The following is a 17,865-nucleotide window of genomic DNA, read 5'->3' as shown; positions in this document are numbered from 1 at the left end:
ACCGCGTCTATCGACCAGATTCTCTCGTCTCTCCTCCTCTCGTTACCTCGCTGCCTATGGCCCCTGTATGTATTCCGCTAGGATCCCAGCCACGGCCACGGCAACGCCTCGTCGCTGTCTCCAACGTGTTCCGGGAATTGGGGACTGACCGACGGTTCCCACGTGGCCACGTGGAGAACACGAGGAAAAGAAGACTGTTCGTTCTTCGATGACTCTGTTCCCGTTCCCGGATTACGTTTTACGCTCATTTTCCATCTTCGAACTGGTCCAAACGCTGCTCGCCGCATTTCACCCAGCGTCTCGTCATGTCAACGTCGAGTCCGGTCATCCAATCGTAAAATCGTTCGCGCCGTCGTACCGCATCGTGCCTCCTAATCGTATATTACCGTTCCGATCACGCCGTTGCAAGATCCGCGAGCGATCACGGAGGTATTCGTCGAGCAGTCGCAAAGTGAACAGCCGCAATGACGTAACACGCGGCGATGGTGATGGTGATGGTTTACGGCGATTTTGGCATCCGACAGTTCCGTTTATGCGGTCCGGTAAATTCGATCGGCGGGCATTCCAATCGGCAACCACTGCCGCGGACAATCGAACGGAAAAGGGTGTTCCGGCCGTGAAAGGGAAACCCGATGGAAACGCGTGAAATCTCTGACCCGTTGTCGAAAGCAAGGAGATGCTGCAAGTAAGCAGAGCGGCGAGAAACTCGGCTCCCGAAACCACCACTCTCTCGTTGTTAAAATGCATCGAGACGAAAACTTGGTTGCATTAAAGTGCGCTGAATCGAACCTTCCTGACGTTGGACGACGTGGAATCGACGCGTTCAGCGAGCCGTTCGACTCTGTCAAATTGCAGGAACGACGAATTTTCCTCGCAGATCATCGCCAATCTCCTACAAACATCGCGTATATTATCATATAACCGTGCTTGTATGGTTTAATTTTTGGACCCAAAGTATTTTTAAAGGAGAAAACGAGTAAGCTGAATTTACAGATTTTTCAAATTCTCGCAAGAAACGGCCTTGTTAACGGCCTGGTACTTGTTCGAAATAGCCAACGAACAAACGCCCTTTTGCGTCCAAAGAGGACGAGTTTTTCAGCTGTGCAATCATCGTGCAGACGTATTTTCACACAGCAGCTTCCGAGCAATCATCGAATCGATTGGCAAACGTTTCTCCATTTTTGTTACTGGCGAAAAATCGTGGTCGAACCGGGCAAAGTTTCATCGTGGAAATCGTGGAGATGCGATGAAATGGTGGAAGAAAAAAGCTGTTGAAAAGCTTAGTGAGATTTACTCAACGATGCCTGCACTTGGGATCGTTTCGATAGAGGCTGACGGTGAAAAAAGCGGCGGAAAAAGCAGGATCGAAAGAATCCATCGGTAAGTCCGATAATTTCGCTTTAACGGAAAATTAAAAGCTAACGGTTCAAATTGGAATCGAAATCGATAATACGCGTAAAGTGCAGCGTAATTAGCATTTCTCTTTCCCGTCTCGATTCTTTCTTCTTATCTGTCCTGTAATTTTTTTCTTTTTTAATTTCCTATCTTTGTTTAACGTGTAATCGAGATAGCGCGATGTACAAAACATCGGCGTTATTATACGATAACGTGATTTTATATTTTGTCAGTCGGTATGATTTCTTGCGTGATTGCGAACGTTACAGTTGGACGGGACGGTCTAGTCGTAAATTACAGACATCCGAATCTATACCAAAGACAACGATAGCGACCTCGAATAGTCCTCTTTACGATAAGATCTGGATATCGGATGATGCATGTACCTGTTTCCGGTATCTTTCAAACGTTCAAAGGTGATTAGCAAGGAAGGTTGCCCTGGCATGTGCGATCAATCTCGAAATAAGGTAAGATAATAAGATTACGAATATTATTAAATTGCGATATTTTATCGCTTTTATGTCGTTTCCGTTCGATCCGAACTCTATCAAATCTCGCGAATCCAACGATAAACGTAAAGTTCGAATATAATAATGGCTTTATAACGGTGAAGAGGTATTTTTTAAATATTTGAAAAAGAACGTGAAAACCGAAGGGAATAAAGCAAACGAGATGTTACTTTTAACAGTCGAACGATTCGTTTGTCCTCTCTCGCGACTCGGGTAATCGGCCAGCTCTTCCAATATACTTTTATAATATACGATACAACCAACCGATCGCAGCAACATTTTTAACAAAATTTTCACTTTTACGAGAATTTGTCAACGACAAATTTTTATCTTTCCGAATATCGCGAATATCGCGCTCTTCAACTTGAATTTATAACAGAAGAATACTAATCTTTTCTGTTATCTTCGCACCGCGCTCTCAGCCCGGTGAAAGTTTCAAATCTTCTCTTATATTTTCAAAAGGTTCGTTACCTTAAAATTCGAATGTTTAACGAAAATGTTTTAAATCGAATATATAATATTCCATCCTATCTATTGCTTTTCCTGTAAAATCTTTCTCATCCGAAAGTTATCGTTTATAGTTGATTAAGTTAAATTCGAAGAAATTAAAGAACATTTCCTTTTCATCGTTGGCAAGTAAATTGTACTTATCGTGTGTGTACATTTCCAGTTTGGTTGTTATTTTGCCTGTTTTTCATGTACTTTAGATTAAATTGTGTATTCAGATGAAAATTAATAACAAATCACCAACTGTCACGCTAAACTTAAATCATTTAATTGCTTCTTCTTTCTTATTTATTCTTGTCGTTACATATACCGCATGCATATTCGGATGATATAAAAAGATATAAATATACGATGTAAACATATTTTGCGAACATACGCCGACAAACGAGAAACGAGAAACGAGAAACTTGAATCACGAAAGCTTCGATTACTAAAAGTACCAATGTTTAAACATACGTACATACATACAGAGTATTCGAACGAATGTGTTAATCTATAAATGTCAATTTTCTTGTTTTATTTATCGAATTAGTTACTGGACGCAGAACTTTTAGTTTTCGATATATTATATTCTATATATCGTATAACTGATATTCTTGCTAATATACCGAATCGTGTTCTTTCTTAAAGAAACGAACCAAAGAAAAATGTGTAAAGACAACGTAACGAGATGCAAGCGAAATAAAATATCAGCAAAATCATTTAAGCTGTAAAACGGATAAATGTTAATTTTTATCAAAGTGAATAGAGATATTGCATCGAACGTTTAACAAGATATTCACGTTATTTTATCTGATAATTTTCATTTTTAGGTACTGTTTCGTGGCGATAAAAATGCGCTAGATGATGGACCCAACAATTTTAATTTCGAGCTGCATAACAAAATATACAAAAGTCGATCGCGGCTACAAAAATGGTTAATAGGGCTGCTGGTCTTCCTATTTGTATCGTTAATCGTAATAAACACGTTCAACACGGATCAGTTTCGAGCGGCACGGTACGGAGCTATTGTCAACGATACCTCGCAAGGTATACCTATAGCTATTTTTACTAAAGGCATAGGCCCAGGAGGACGTTTAAGCGAATCTCGTTCGAACGTCTCTTTGTCGTTGTCGATTGATCGATCGATCGAACGTATTACTTTATTTTCAGACAATTACGTAGAATTGAAATCTTTGTTCGCGTCCATAGCGAACTCCGGTTTCGTAGTCCGCAACAAAGGTTGTCGAATTCCAGCGATGGATCCTTTCGATTCAGCGATTACGCGATTTATCGAGAAGGAAAAACCGCTTATTTGCGAGCACGGAAGTCATTTACCGCTGGTCGATTCAAACGACACGGCGCTCTACATAAATCCAAATGCGATCGGCCATTTTTACAACGATTCAGGGGAAATCGATTGCTGCTGGCGCCCGTTCTGGCGAACGAAGGACGAAGATAACGTTGTTACGTCAGTAAGACTGATCGTTCTTACTTTTATCGATCGTCTACGATTTCTAATCTGATTTTAGTGTACCGCGTTCGAACCAGATGCAATTTTATACCAAAGTTTGCCGAAAACCGTAGCAGCGTTAAATCTGTCATACGTATTTCTCTCTTTATCGCTTTAGTCTCTTTCTTAATTTCAAGCGTAATATATTTATTTGATATTCGTAATTCGTAATTCGTAATTCGTAATTCGTATTTATAGGTACGGTAACGAGTGTTTCAAATTCGAAAACGCGACAGCCGTAAACACCGAGTTCGTGAAAGTGGAATGTTCGCGCAACAACGAGGTGATATACAAGGATTATCACGCGTTTGTACCTCGTTTCCAATCGGTCGAGAGGAAATACAAACGAGCCAGAGCGACCAATACGAAAACTGAACAGCTCAGCGTGTTAATAATCGGCCTTGACTCGATTTCACGACTAAATTTTCATCGTATGATGCCGAATACTGTCCACGCGTTGAAAGAACTCGGAGCGGTTGAATTCTTGGGTTACACTAAAGTGGCTGATAACACGTATCCGAATTTAGTGCCTGTCTTAAGCGGCTTATCCGAGAAAGAGCTGCACGATCTATGTTGGCAAACTAAGGATAAAACGTTCGACGACTGCCCATTCATTTGGAAAAATTTCAGCGCATCCGGTTATCGAACGGGTTTCGGCGAGGATGCATGTGGCATGACGACCTTCAATTATCTGAAACGAGGCTTCCGAGTTCAACCCACTGACTATTATCTCAGACCATTCTGTATCGCATCCGAGAAGGATATCGGTAATACGCACAAATTAAACGCGAATCTCTGCGTGGGAACCAGAAAAACCTTTGAAAACTTACTCGACTACGCTAAGAAATTCGCCTCGCGATTTTACAGGGACCCATATTTCGCGATGATCTGGCAAGCCAGCCTCACCCACGATTTCTTCAACTATCCGCAATTAGGCGACAATTCCTACTACAACCTCGTCACCCATTTGTTCACGAAACGGTTGCTAAATCGAACAGCGTTGATAGTGATGAGCGACCATGGGATGAGATGGGGAAGCTTTCGGCAGACTTATCAAGGAAGAATGGAGGACAGCCTTCCGTTTGTGTTCGTGGTGATGCCTCGATGGTGGAAGGAAAAGTATCAAGTAGCTTGGGCGAATTTCCGAAGAAACACGCGCAGTCTAACAACAGCTTTCGACTTGCACGAGACCTTGATGGACATACTGCATTCGGAAAATCTGCAGGAATCGCGTCTTAAGGCCCGACTTCGAGCCATGCCGAAAGATGAGAATTTGCCCCGTGGAATCAGCTGGTTTTTGCCGATTCCTGACTACAGGACATGCTCCATGGCGGGTATAGCTAGTCATTGGTGCATGTGTCATAACAGCTACGATGTTTCTTCGGATGACGAAAGTCTTCGGGACAAGGCAGTCTTTTTGGTCTCGGAATTGAATAACATGCTCAACAAGTTCGTACAATGCGCGGTATTGAAATTGAAAGAAATTAAAGCCGCGAAAGCGTGGAAGGCCGAGGATGAGAAGAACCAACTGATCGATTACACCATCACCATTCAAACGGAACCTGGTGACGCGATATTCGAGGGTACGATACGCTACAGAAACGAGAGTAAGACTAACAAGTTGGTAGGATCGGTTAGCAGATTGAACGCGTACGGAAAACAAAGCGCCTGTGTCGATGAATTCAATATGAGGCTATACTGCTATTGTTTGTAGCTTGATCTGATTCTTTTTATCATCTTTTTTTCTTCTTTTCTTCTTTTTTTATCTATTCGTTTTTCCAAAACTTTAAGAGACTCACTTTGACGAACATACTCTTGAATGACTCTCCAATGAAATTAGAGTACGATAGCCAGTATACTGGTACAAAAAAAAAAAAAAAAAAAAAAAAAGAAAAAGAAAAAGTCACACTGTGATAAGATACTTGCTTTAAAGTTGTGATTCGCGGTAATTTCGTACTTAACAAATTAAGCGTCAACTGATAGTGGTATCGTTTTTATTGTGTACGATAATAATAAATACGCACAGTGTAATATGTTGATACACGAATAAGTAATAAGTAAACGTAATTGGCGTGATTGCAGCGATATTATTGAATTTAAGCATGACCATATATACATGCGTTTAGTCTACTATGGGATACAAATGTACGTGTACAGACGTATGTATAAAAATGCAATTGCAGAGAGATACACGATTCTTTCATGTTACAAAAATACATTTTCTTCCTATATAGAAGTAAATGACAGCAACTTTTAAATACGACGTTTGATTTGTTAAGCATACTTAAGCATACTGTGAATAATTTTCAACTAAATTCAAAGAAAGACCTAACATGTGCTGATATTTTAATTATTAGACGCGACTCGCAGACTTCCTGCTATTAAAATACTTCGTTCGTCTTTTTACGATAACACGCATTCGACGAAAAACACTGATTACGTAAAATTACGGCTTTGAAACGGTCCTATTGTCCTGCAATTACCTAAAGATTTGACTAGCCTTCGACTCGAACAACGATCTTCTTATCATTGTACTTTCTCAAACCTTTATTAGTAACATTTGTATATTGTATATGATTTTCCTAAATTCAGATAGAACAACGTAACTCGGATACTTACTTATTATTTGCGTTTCACGTTTATGCTACAGATTTATATATCTGTGCTATAAAAAAGATATAAAATAATTTATTTATTATTTTGAGACCAGAGAAACAGAAAAGTCACGTTATCGATCTAACGATACCTGTCTTAAGATTTTGTCAAACTGGTTAATCATTCGCTTAAAGAGAAAATATTTACCATCACACGCGTATGCGTATATTTTTCGATAGGACCATGATTATCGTTCAATGATTTTGGTTCGATGCAAATAACTTCTTTTACCTGTGCTAAAACGAGATGAAAGCAAGCTCGATCGTTCAATGGTCGAATACAGAGTTGCATAGAATCAAAACCATCGGTTCGTAATAAAATGTTTGCGCGCTAATTTTTAATACGATTGTAATACGAATCGATGACATACTTGAGATAATTATAGAAACTCAACTATAAATTAACAAAAACTACAGGTAATTACATAGGTAAGTACGTTAGAATTACGTATAAAGATACAAAAATTATAATTTATTTATGGCCTCCTTTTTATGAGAGATTTTAAGGTTGCTGTGTACAAAGCAACAAAACGTTACAACATACTGTGTTGTATCTGACGAAAGAATTATACTTTAATTTTTGTAAATGAAGTGTACTCAAAGGTACTGAAATAAAACCTTTGTAAAATATAAACTAATGTACAATTTAATGCGAAACATTTTTAATAAATATTTGAAACGCAAGTTAAATGATTGCACAATCCTTTAGAGTTATCGATGACGGATGGTGTTGTACATTTTATTGCGAATAATTTCAATAGAAAAATCGTAATACAATACTTTATTATTATTATTGGATACTAGGTCCGATATTTAAAAACATTTTCATCAAGTATTTCTCACTATTTAAATGCAAAATTTCTGTTCGTGTAAAACATTCATACATCACCCGCGCGTGTTAAAGGAAAAATAACTTATTTTGTTAAATAAACTGCACAATCATTCCTGACATCCGCATAAGTAATTGGCAATAACATATATGACCAGTTTCTTATAATCAAAGAGGAAGTACGTGTACTTGCAATGGTTATTATGTTTGCTACATGTATCCATTTCGACTGACCTCATGGTTGGCTACCAAACCTGTTGGTATCCACATTTCAAGGAAGCGAAAGCACCACTTGGTATAGAAACACACTGAGTCAACACGCGCACCTCAGTTGTATGCACATTTTATACTGTCACTTTGTACATACGTTACACTTAAAGTTCTTAATTTCCCCTTATTCCATTATAAATTCGACTTACAGAATCTTGTTGTAGTAGAGTTTTTATTTCTGCGAACAGGGTAAAGAAAGATCGAACAAGCGCAAACGATCGTGTTATATCTCACGAGCGTTATATGTTAAAATAACTTACCTTCTTTTTGAGTATCCGTGAATTCTGTCTCGGGAAAAGCAACGTCAAATGTAATATATAAGGTGCCATGAAGATTATTATTCTCATAATTAGGCATGCCTTCTCCTTTTTTCCTAATACGGGCTCCCGGTTTGGTTACTTTATCCCTCTGAATAGCTACCTTGTGACCATCTAAGTGTTCTATATCCATTTTAAAACCTATTAATGCGTCCTGCATAGATATAGTAACGTTTGTATATAGATCGTCGCCAATTCTTTCAAAAACTGGATGTGGTTGTGTTCGTATTTTTAAGATTAAATCTCCAGGTTCCCCATCCAAATGTGGTTCACCTTCTGCTATGAATTTAGTTTCTTGTCCATCTACCATGCCAGGTTCTACTTCAACCTCCAATACACGTTCTTCTGTAACAAATTTAACATTTGGACATTCTGAACAAACTGATTGTTGCATCATTTGAAATCTTCCATTTCCTAAATTCCGAGTAACCAATTCTTGTCTACAATTACACTTTCTTGTTCCTTTTGCTGCCTTCGTAACTGGCTTATTTCTTGTTATCTGAAAGATAAACAATTTTATACCTCCCATTTACGCATCTTCTCTATATTAACTATAAAATCTTACCTCTATAAAATTTCCACTATATAATTCTTCTAAAGTAACTACCAAGTCCATTACAATATTAGATCCTTTAGGTGTTTCTTGCTGGTGATGAGATTCTCCGCCAAAATGGAAGCCAAAATCACCAAAGAAACTTGCAAATGGATCGGCATTATTCATCATACCGTCCTTTTTCAAACATTCCTCTCCGCATCTGTCATACATTTCTCTCTTTTCATTATCTGACAGAACCTCGTAGGCTGCACCCAGATCTTGAAATTTCTGAGAGGCATTCGGATCGTCTTTATTTTTGTCAGGATGTAATTCTTTTGCCAATTTTCTGTATGCCTTTTTTATCGCGTGTTGGCTTGCTGTCGACGGTATGCCTAAAATGGCATAAAAATCTCTCCTGCAAAGATATATACATACTTTAATTCCTATTTCTAATGTATCATATACTGTAAACACTTCAAATTAGCAGCCTAAATTGTTAGATCATTCAACATCAATTATATGAATGTATTACTATGCAAGATTGTAATGTCTTTTTAGTAGAATTCTTAACGGAAAACATAAATAATGAAGTCGATCTACAAACGTACTTTAAACATTATCTAATCCTTTTCATATTAATAGCTTCCGTAGATGGTTTACAAAGTAAAAGGTTATAAAATTATCATAAAGCAAATATCTTCGATATTCGAAATAATTAAATTTTATAAGCATAGACAAGGTTCTCCACTTACCCTGCCACAGTTAGAATTACACATATTATTAAATTTATTAATAAAGACCACATCAATTTTATCGCTGCCATTCTAGCAGACGTTACAACAAACATCGGAGCTCAGGATCGTGGGTGCTCCTGATTGGTGGGTGCTCCGAGTTCAATTTATCCGATTTTGATCGACGATAAATGAGTTTTTAGGCGCGTACATATTCAACGAAAATACTTAGATTTAACGTTTAGCAGTAAAAAAAAATGATTGGTTGAATTTGACACAGATATAAGATTTTTTTTATACTTCAGTACTGTTTCTAAAAATATTAAACAAATTCCAATAAATTTGATCCTTTGACACATAATTATATATTTTATTATTGTAGATAAATCTTCGATTCCTACTTCTTAGACGATTATAATAAGTATTAGCATGCAACAGGTGAAATGTTATGTAAAATTGTTTTAAAATTATTTTGCTTTACTACGGCTGGCAGTACGAAGATTTCTAATATTTATCGTACCTCGATCTTATTTTAATAAAGTTAAAATTTTATTATTCTTCGTCATAGTTCCACTGAAAACCACACTTAACAATAAAAATCTACTCCCTCTCCTACAATATAGTAAAATGATCATGTGACAGATCATATTGGGTATCAAAGTGTCAGTAACAGTGAAGCAAAAGTAAAGTGTACTATACAGGTTTGTGGTACGTGTTGTTAAACCAACTCTCGGTATTGTAATAAGGAAATCATTAGTTTAATCATGTCAATATGTAAATTGTCTCGAGTACTCTTGCACGAAAATTCAGTGAAAGGGATTCAGTCAAGAATCACATGACGAAAGCATTATTGACTAAAAACACTATCCTCTAAAATAAGATATCTCTAGGTTATGCATAGTTTATCTGTCAAACATCCTACAAAATGGAGAAACACATGCATTTATGGAGAGGTGTTGATAAGTTATCATACATTTTCGGTGACCAACCAAATGGCATAATTTGTAGACTGGTTACCATTAAAGATCACATTTTTGTAGCAACAACTACTAACAGTCTATACTATGGAGAGGTATCATTTTTGGAGAACAGTCCTCCGTCATTGGTTTTCAAAAGGGCTCAATTTGATGTGATCGATATAGCATCCAATTCGGATTATTTATTTATTGTAGATAATAATGGACATGTTTTGAAAGTAAATCCTCAGGATATGAATGTAGAAGATACGATAATTCTAAAAGAAGAAGTTAAATGTTGTAGTCATGGGTAGGTTCCATAAAATCTTTATGTATTTTTACATTATACTCAAATAATTTATACCATTACAGATATAAACAAGAAAGCGAAATTATCAAAGTGAAATCAATAGCTGTTAGTGATCAAGCAGCGTTATTTGTAACAGAAAACGGACAACTTTGGGCTAGTGGAAATCAATCTCAAATAGATATTAACAGTACAGAGCCTAAAAAGGTGAAGTTTTTTGAGGGTAGAACTGTGTCTGCTGTTGCATGTGGTTCAAACTTTAATGTAGTTGCAGTGAGAAAAACACCAAAAGCTTTAAAAGATGATACTGACAGCGAGAATGAATTAGAAGAAGAAGTTTTCGTTAATTCATGCCCTCAGTGTCTCAACACCGTGCTGTTAAGTCCTACAAGTCTAACATCATCAGATACTTGCCCTACTGGACTTCATGTACAGCAATCTAGCGAAGATCACTCAACCAATTCTATTAGCGCTTTATCTGTTGCTAGTAAAGAACAACAGATTTCATTTGCCGAAAACAGTAAAAAGGAACAAATCTCTGAAGTGGTAGAAAATGGTGAACTGTGTGCCAATAATCCTATAGATTCTGAAAAAGAAGAAAAAAGGAATGTTATTTTTATAAATACAGAAGCTGCAAGGCAATTCTTAACTAGACAATTATCATGGGTTTCATCTTATGGAAGTGTTAAAGAAGATATACCTTTAGATAACATTGAAAAACCGACTAGATTAATAAAACAAAATGTATCTAATGTAGCTAATTTAGTATATGAAGGAGTGAAAAACGTGGGAGGTAAAGTTGTTACATTATCCAGGCATATGAGTGGAAGTTCAGATATAAATGAGTTTAAAGATGACAGTAGTGAACATTTGGAACTAGGAGATGAATATCCAAAACCTGCTGCTACCAGTTTGGCACTCAGTTTACGCTGTGAAGAATTTCCTTGGTCATCAAGTACTGGTTCCTCGGAGCATGAATTGTCTCAACAAGGATTAAATGAAAGAATCAGTACATTAACTCGTACTGGCAATAGTATTCTATCTACTGAACTTTGGACATGGGGTGATATTCAATATGGACAATTAGGAACAGGAGATATTGTTAAACGGTCGCGACCTATTTTGGTGGCAAAACTCAGTAATACTGGACTTAGAAAAATTTCATGTGGTGCATTTCATATTCTTGCTCTAACTCTAGATGGAAGAGTTTTTGCTTGGGGCAGGAATAACCATAAACAAGTGACATTGGAATCGAATGTGTATCAGAGTGCACCTCGTTTATTTACTACCAAATTATTTCCAAACGAAAGAGCTAAAGACATGGCAGCTGGTAGTTTTCATAGTTTAGTTATGATGCATCATGGTTTATACTTTATTGGACAATCAAGGTAAATAATTTAATTATGAAAAGTATCAATAAGAAATGAGAGTTCTATTTACTCACGAAAGTTGTCATGTGGTTTCAGTAAAACTGGTGAAATGTTCCAACTTGATATTGAGACAAGCAATAAGTGCAGTCCCCAACAAATTTTTAGCTCTGGTAACTACAGTTGTTGTTCTGTGATAAACGAACCTAAGATAAATATCTCTGAGGATTTGATAAATGAACAAATCTTCTTGGAAGAAATATTAATTGTTTACCAAAATTTAATTAGGCCGTTCCAGAAAAGAGGAGGTGCTATGCAAGAATCAAATGTTTACGAAACATTATGTCGATGTTATACTGAGTTATTAAGTTTCAGTGTATTAAATGTTATTAGTTTATGGGATTATTTTAATCATATTGGTGAAGCATATGAAGTGACAATTGTAGCTAACGTTGAAGAATATATTACTGTATATAAATATTACTTAAATGCAGTGTGTGACATAATTTCTTTGAGTGGATTTACATATATTGCGAAAATAATTGAAATACCACAAGTAATAACAAATTTATTTATGGATAAATTAAAAACTAATGAAACTAAAAAAGTTGCTGATGAAATTACAATTACTATGGCATTACAACATCCACTACATAAACTGGATAGGTAAATATATCTAAATATATATTATTAGTTATTTTTTATCTATGCTTTGAATAACTTACAGTTACATTTTCATTTATATTCGCATTTATATTTTACATTTTATCTAGCAGCCTTACAACCTAATTGTCTTAATGTACATATCCACTTAAGAGTAAAATTATCGTGAGTTGCTCTCGAGAGTATTTCTCTCGTTGGTTACATTGAGTGCGATTATCTGAGTCACTATCAGATCAGATTCTGCTCCTTTTCTTTCACTTCCGCTCTTATGCATTTCATCTTTTTACCCGCAACCTCTAATCTCCTCCTTATTTCTTCTTTTCTTTCCTCCCAGTTATATTTAGACATGTAAGTGTAGTAGCCTTCATTATTTTTTAACTATTAAAAATTGGCAAAATAATTATAAGAAGAGATTATTAGTTTACAAGAGGCAATGAATTTGCTGCCTCAAAAATAAAAATTATTCCTTATGTCATAAAGGATCGTTTAAGGAATTATATTCTTACATTATGTCAAACATATTTAAAGAATTAATATTGCTATAAATATCTTAAATATACTAGTGATCTACTATTTTCTTATTTATGATAACAGACATCATCTTTGTACAGATATAAGAATATGGTATTAAATTTGATGAAATGTAATGGTGCAAGAATGGGAGTAGAACGATTACAAGAAGCTTTAATAAAGTGGGAACAAATATGTGATGATCAGGAGAAACAACAAAAAGAAGCTGAAGCAACTAAATTATTTTGGGAAAGTTCTGGAAAACTTGGAGAATTATTAAGATTTCCTGATAGAAGACTTATTAGAGAGTCACGAGCACATCCTTTATCGATACTTAATTCTGGAAGATTTTCTACACATTGGTTTGTTTTATTAACTGATATATTTATCCATGTTACTGGTACATCTCATGTGGTATATCCACTTAAAACTCTATGGGTAGAACCTTTACCAGACTCTGAAATAGTACAAGTATGTTAAGTAAACCTCTTTGGAATTCAAATATAAATGTACATTTACAAATGTGCAATTTTTGTATTTGTATCTCTATGTTTTAGAATGCTATATCAGTAGTAGCTCCAGAGGACACATTTGTATTATATACTCCAACACCTTCTGAACGAAATGAATGGCTGTATGCTTTACAAAATGGCATAAAATGTAGTCTACAAAGAGTTATTGGACATGCGCCTCCAATAGTACGTTCTAGCTCATTCTCATTCACTAAGCACAGTGTTTTCAAAGATGCAAAATATACTGGTTCGTATGTCATTAACAACAGTATTGTATCTCACGCGTTTTATATCATATTTCATATTTTGAAATTATAATACAAATGATGAATATTATGTAGGTACATAAATATACATATATGTATACGAAAAATACTATCTTTTATTTTGGTACATAGGACGCTGGTTAAGTGGTAAGCCGCACGGTTCTGGAAAATTAGAATGGTCTGATGGACGAAAATATGCAGGACAATTTCATAAAGGTATTATTCATGGTACTGGTAAAATGGAAATTCCATCACAAGGTGTATACGAAGGACAGTGGAAAGATGGTCAACAGAATGGATATGGGACGATGAAGTCAGTTTTTAAATAACAATTTAAATTCTAAGCGTAAATAAATAAAATATACAATATATAAGAAGGCAATGTAAAATATTCTAGATACAATAATGGAGACTTTTATGAAGGATATTTCAAAGACGGATTACCACATGGTCATGGTGTTAAAAAGGAAGGTCATTTTATGGCATCTGTAGCATCTGTTTATATTGGGGAATGGGCTGCAGGTGTTAAACAGGGATATGGAATTATGGACGACATTATGACAGGTAATTATAACGTAATTACAAATAGGAAAAGAAATCGTTGTTTCAGTAAAATTAAATCTTTATAAAGTATTGTTTTATTGAACAGTATGTATATTATTTCAGGCGAGAAATACTTAGGATCATGGAGTAATGGTATGAAACATGGTTGTGGTTTAATAGTAACTTTAGATGGTATTTACTATGAAGGAGTTTTCATGCAAGACGTTTTAACGGTAAATAATTAAAAATAATTCAAAATTTGGTAAATATAAGCCCAAAAATGTTGAAATAAATTGCTTATGTTAAAAGGGTCATGGAGTCATGGTGTTTGAAGATGGTACTCATTACGAAGGTGAATTTAAATCAGCTGGTATTTTTTATGGTAAAGGTACTTTAACTTTCACTAGTGGTGACAGACTAGAAGGTAATATGAATGGTGCATGGAACGAAGGAGTAAAAGTTATTGCGACATTACATATGAATAAAGCTAGCGGAAATATACAAACTAATTCGAAACCGACGTAAGTAGTTTATTGTGAGCAATATTTATTCGAGCGTAATTTTAATTTTATTTGCTTTTATTTAATACAGATCTTTTGGCAAATTATGTGTATCACCAGATCAAAAATGGAAAGCTATATTTAGGCAATGTTATCAGCAACTTGGTGTACCTGAACCAGGTTCGAAAGCTATAGGCATAACTGATAAGTCTGCAGAGACACAACGTGTTTGGCAAAATATTGCTAGTATAATAACTAAATCACATCAAAAAGCTTTACAACGAAAAAAACTTCTGACAATTACTAGTACCAGTAAAGAGAAAAATAACGAAGTAATTGATGAGTTGGATAAAATTCCGTGTTTTGGGAGAGATAAACTTACAATACAAAGCTATAGAGAAATTCATAAGTACTTGATTAAAGCGTTTGATAGCTCACTTCACCCATTAGGAGCGCTTTTAACAGAAGTTGCCGCTGTATATACAGCTACGTATGGTGGTGTAAGAGTTCATCCTTTATTACTCAGTCATGCTGTGTCTGAACTTCGTAGTATCACATCAAGAATATATGAAATAGCTACTCTGTTATTTCCGGCGTTACCCCGAGGTGGTAAAGAATACGTATTAGAAACAGAAAATGAAGAAGAAGAGTATGTTTTAATTAATTTTCTATATAATTTATTATTTATTTATCATAATTATACAATATCATGTTCCATTATTTTAACTTTGCACTTTGTTGTTAGTCAAGTTATAAGTGCTGCAGCAATACTTCATCCAATATTGTTACCTCGTGTGCATTCTGCACTTTTTGTACTGTATGCTTTACATAATAAGAAAGAAGATGATGCCTATTGGGAAAGATTAATGAAATGGAACAAGCAACCTGATATAACGCTAATGGCTTTTTTGGATATCGATCAGTGAGTAATATCGTTGAAAATACAAAAATGACAGTGACTTTATTAAATTTTAAATAATAATTTTAGAAAATTTTGGAAGAATACAAACGTAATGAATTTAAACGAAAACGGGTTACCGTATCAAAGTGAACCGTACTTTAGCGAGGCAATAGAAACATTACAACAATTGAAAACCACGTTTTCACCGTTAGAAAAGTTATTAGTCGTTAGGAATACATTTGAACAAATGACACAAGTAAGCTAGCTTCTTTGCTGTATATTTTTATTTGTTTGTTAAATCTCACATGATTTTTATAATAGGCAGTTCAAAAGCAATTGGGGACTACATATTTATGGACAATGGATGAATTATTTCCTGTGTTTTGTTTTGTTGTTGTCCGTGCCAGCGTATTACAATTGGGCAGTGAAATACATTTTATAGAAGATTTTATGGAGCCTTATTTACAAAATGGAGAACTTGGAATTATGTTCACTACCCTTAAGGTAAAATATTACATTCGCGAGAAACTCTATATAAGATTTTAGAGCTTAAATAATATATATATATATACATACATATATATATATATATATATATATATATAAATATATATCTTTTAGGCCTGCTACTACCAAATATTACAAGAAAAAATTAATGTGGGTGACTGAACATGACATAATAATTTTCACAAATAAATAGAATTATGAAATATAAAGCAAGTTTCAATGATAACTTATTATAATACATTGTTAATATAACAAATAAATAAAATATATGCACTCAACTCGATAAAAAGGTACCTCAAAATCTAACATTTAGTTGAAATAATATAATTTAATAAAATGTTAGACATCGTAAAATGAATTTTGTGCATTATGACTATTAAAAGTGATTAAACTTATTTATTATAATTAATGAAAATAGAAACTACAATATGTATGAAACAGATAGATTGTCAGGTCGTAATAATGTAAGTAGTAAAATTATATATCATGTTCTAGAAAAGTATTAATGTACAGTGTATATACATTTAGAACGAATTTGAAGCTTTATTTATGTTAATTTTCTCGTTTCCAAGAAGGTAAATGTACAGTAAAAGTTTATAGAAGCAGCCATATACTTGAACATTTTGTTATAATTTTAAATAACACTGCATTTTAAGTTCAATTTTAATAAGCATTTATTCATTACTATTGTATGAGATTGTTCAAAGCAAACTTAGAAATATATAAAGAATACTATGCTATACAAAATGATTTTTTGGTATTTCTACAAATAATATCAATACCAATATGATATAATTCTTTAATTCATCTAACTGCCATAAGTATCATTTAGTAATATTATAATGTAATAATTTTTCTTTATTCTGTTATATTATTGATGTAATGAACTGTATTTAAAAGGCATTAATTGAAAAATTAATGTCAAATGATATACCTGCGTTATATATTTCATAATAACAACAACATTGTGATATTTTGTGCAATATCGTAAACCTATACATGCCATAAAAATAGTAATATAACGATGATGATGATTAGAATTTTATGTTATAAATTGAATATGCATTTTAAATGTTTTATGCCTACTATGGATAGTTTATAAGTATCTGTATCAAATGAACAAAATTGTATCTTTAAAAATAGCAAATACATTTAATTCCATATTATAAATTACATATGTATTTTATAATTTTACCTTAGAATTTAAATACACAAACATAATTCATTTTACTATAATTAAGTAATTTACTATAATTAATTTTTACTATAACTCCCAATTAAGTAATCTTAATAAACCAGTTATTAAGAGACAATTCTGTTGCTTTCCTTTATTAAATTTTATTTATTATTTCATAGCCTTATTTTGTATCGGATTTCCCTTTTTCTTCTTTAAATTCTGATTTAATCAAGTTACCACTTTGTACATTAAATGTTTGCAATTTTTGTATAAATATGGAATGTAACTATGAAATAGAATATTTCATTCTGTAAAATTTTTAAATCAACTCTTGTTTCACCAGTTACGTACATATGTACGTATGTTTGTAAGTACTGTTATAACTATAGATGACTCCAATTATTTACTTAGGAGTTT

General features: G+C 34.2%; 3 protein-coding genes across 3 annotated transcripts; 2 read left to right on the top strand and 1 right to left on the bottom strand.

Annotated features, from left to right (window-relative positions):
- The first annotated feature begins 61 nt into the window (after positions 1-61).
- Positions 62-7,191, top strand: LOC100652285. Its single transcript, XM_012312337.3, has 6 exons — positions 62-976; positions 1,084-1,380; positions 1,665-1,862; positions 3,224-3,440; positions 3,564-3,861; positions 4,102-7,191. Exons 3-6 carry the CDS (start codon positions 1,776-1,778, stop codon positions 5,615-5,617), a joined length of 2,118 nt encoding a protein of 705 aa, XP_012167727.1. The 5' UTR covers positions 62-976; positions 1,084-1,380; positions 1,665-1,775; the 3' UTR covers positions 5,618-7,191.
- Positions 7,009-9,499, bottom strand: LOC100652165 (dnaJ homolog shv). The gene is made up of 4 exons (XM_003397949.4): positions 9,261-9,499; positions 8,539-8,923; positions 7,917-8,472; positions 7,009-7,834 (listed from the first exon to the last, which is right to left on the bottom strand). The coding sequence occupies exons 1-4, from the start codon at positions 9,353-9,355 to the stop codon at positions 7,770-7,772; spliced, it is 1,101 nt and encodes a 366-aa protein (XP_003397997.1). The 5' UTR covers positions 9,356-9,499; the 3' UTR covers positions 7,009-7,769.
- Positions 9,500-9,797: 298 nt separating this feature from the next.
- On the top strand, positions 9,798-17,444 carry LOC100652045 (alsin). The gene is made up of 14 exons (XM_003397948.4): positions 9,798-10,505; positions 10,568-11,890; positions 11,969-12,535; positions 13,144-13,513; positions 13,600-13,801; positions 13,953-14,133; positions 14,218-14,384; positions 14,487-14,596; positions 14,673-14,884; positions 14,955-15,512; positions 15,609-15,785; positions 15,852-16,020; positions 16,086-16,268; positions 16,386-17,444. The coding sequence occupies exons 1-14, from the start codon at positions 10,165-10,167 to the stop codon at positions 16,431-16,433; spliced, it is 4,608 nt and encodes a 1,535-aa protein (XP_003397996.3). The 5' UTR covers positions 9,798-10,164; the 3' UTR covers positions 16,434-17,444.
- Positions 17,445-17,865: the final 421 nt, after the last annotated feature.

The sequence above is a fragment of the Bombus terrestris genome, chromosome 9 (genome assembly GCF_910591885.1).
Source record: "Bombus terrestris chromosome 9, iyBomTerr1.2, whole genome shotgun sequence".
NCBI lineage: Eukaryota > Metazoa > Arthropoda > Insecta > Hymenoptera > Apidae > Bombus > Bombus terrestris.
The sequence above is the reverse complement of the archived record's forward strand: the minus strand, read 5'-3'. Positions and strand labels throughout refer to the sequence as shown.

What these genes read in the sequence shown, in the direction of transcription:
- LOC100652285 (XM_012312337.3), top strand. Translation starts at nt 1,776, where the DNA reads ATGTACCTGTTTCCGGTATCTTTCAAACGTTCAAAGGTGATTAGCAAG. An exon ending in GCGATCAATCTCGAAATAAG is followed by an intron (nt 1,863 to 3,223) that starts GTAAGATAATAA and finishes TTTCATTTTTAG; the next exon opens with GTACTGTTTCGTGGCGATAA. An exon ending in GACGAAGATAACGTTGTTAC is followed by an intron (nt 3,862 to 4,101) that starts GTCAGTAAGACT and finishes TCGTATTTATAG; the next exon opens with GTACGGTAACGAGTGTTTCA.
- LOC100652165 (XM_003397949.4), bottom strand. Translation starts at nt 9,355, where the DNA reads ATGTTTGTTGTAACGTCTGCTAGAATGGCAGCGATAAAATTGATGTGG. An exon ending in GTAATTCTAACTGTGGCAGG is followed by an intron (nt 8,924 to 9,260) that starts GTAAGTGGAGAA and finishes ATATCTTTGCAG; the next exon opens with GAGAGATTTTTATGCCATTT. An exon ending in ATAGTGGAAATTTTATAGAG is followed by an intron (nt 8,473 to 8,538) that starts GTAAGATTTTAT and finishes TTTATCTTTCAG; the next exon opens with ATAACAAGAAATAAGCCAGT.
- LOC100652045 (XM_003397948.4), top strand. Translation starts at nt 10,165, where the DNA reads ATGGAGAAACACATGCATTTATGGAGAGGTGTTGATAAGTTATCATAC. An exon ending in AATGGATATGGGACGATGAA is followed by an intron (nt 14,134 to 14,217) that starts GTCAGTTTTTAA and finishes AAAATATTCTAG; the next exon opens with ATACAATAATGGAGACTTTT. An exon ending in CAAACTAATTCGAAACCGAC is followed by an intron (nt 14,885 to 14,954) that starts GTAAGTAGTTTA and finishes TATTTAATACAG; the next exon opens with ATCTTTTGGCAAATTATGTG.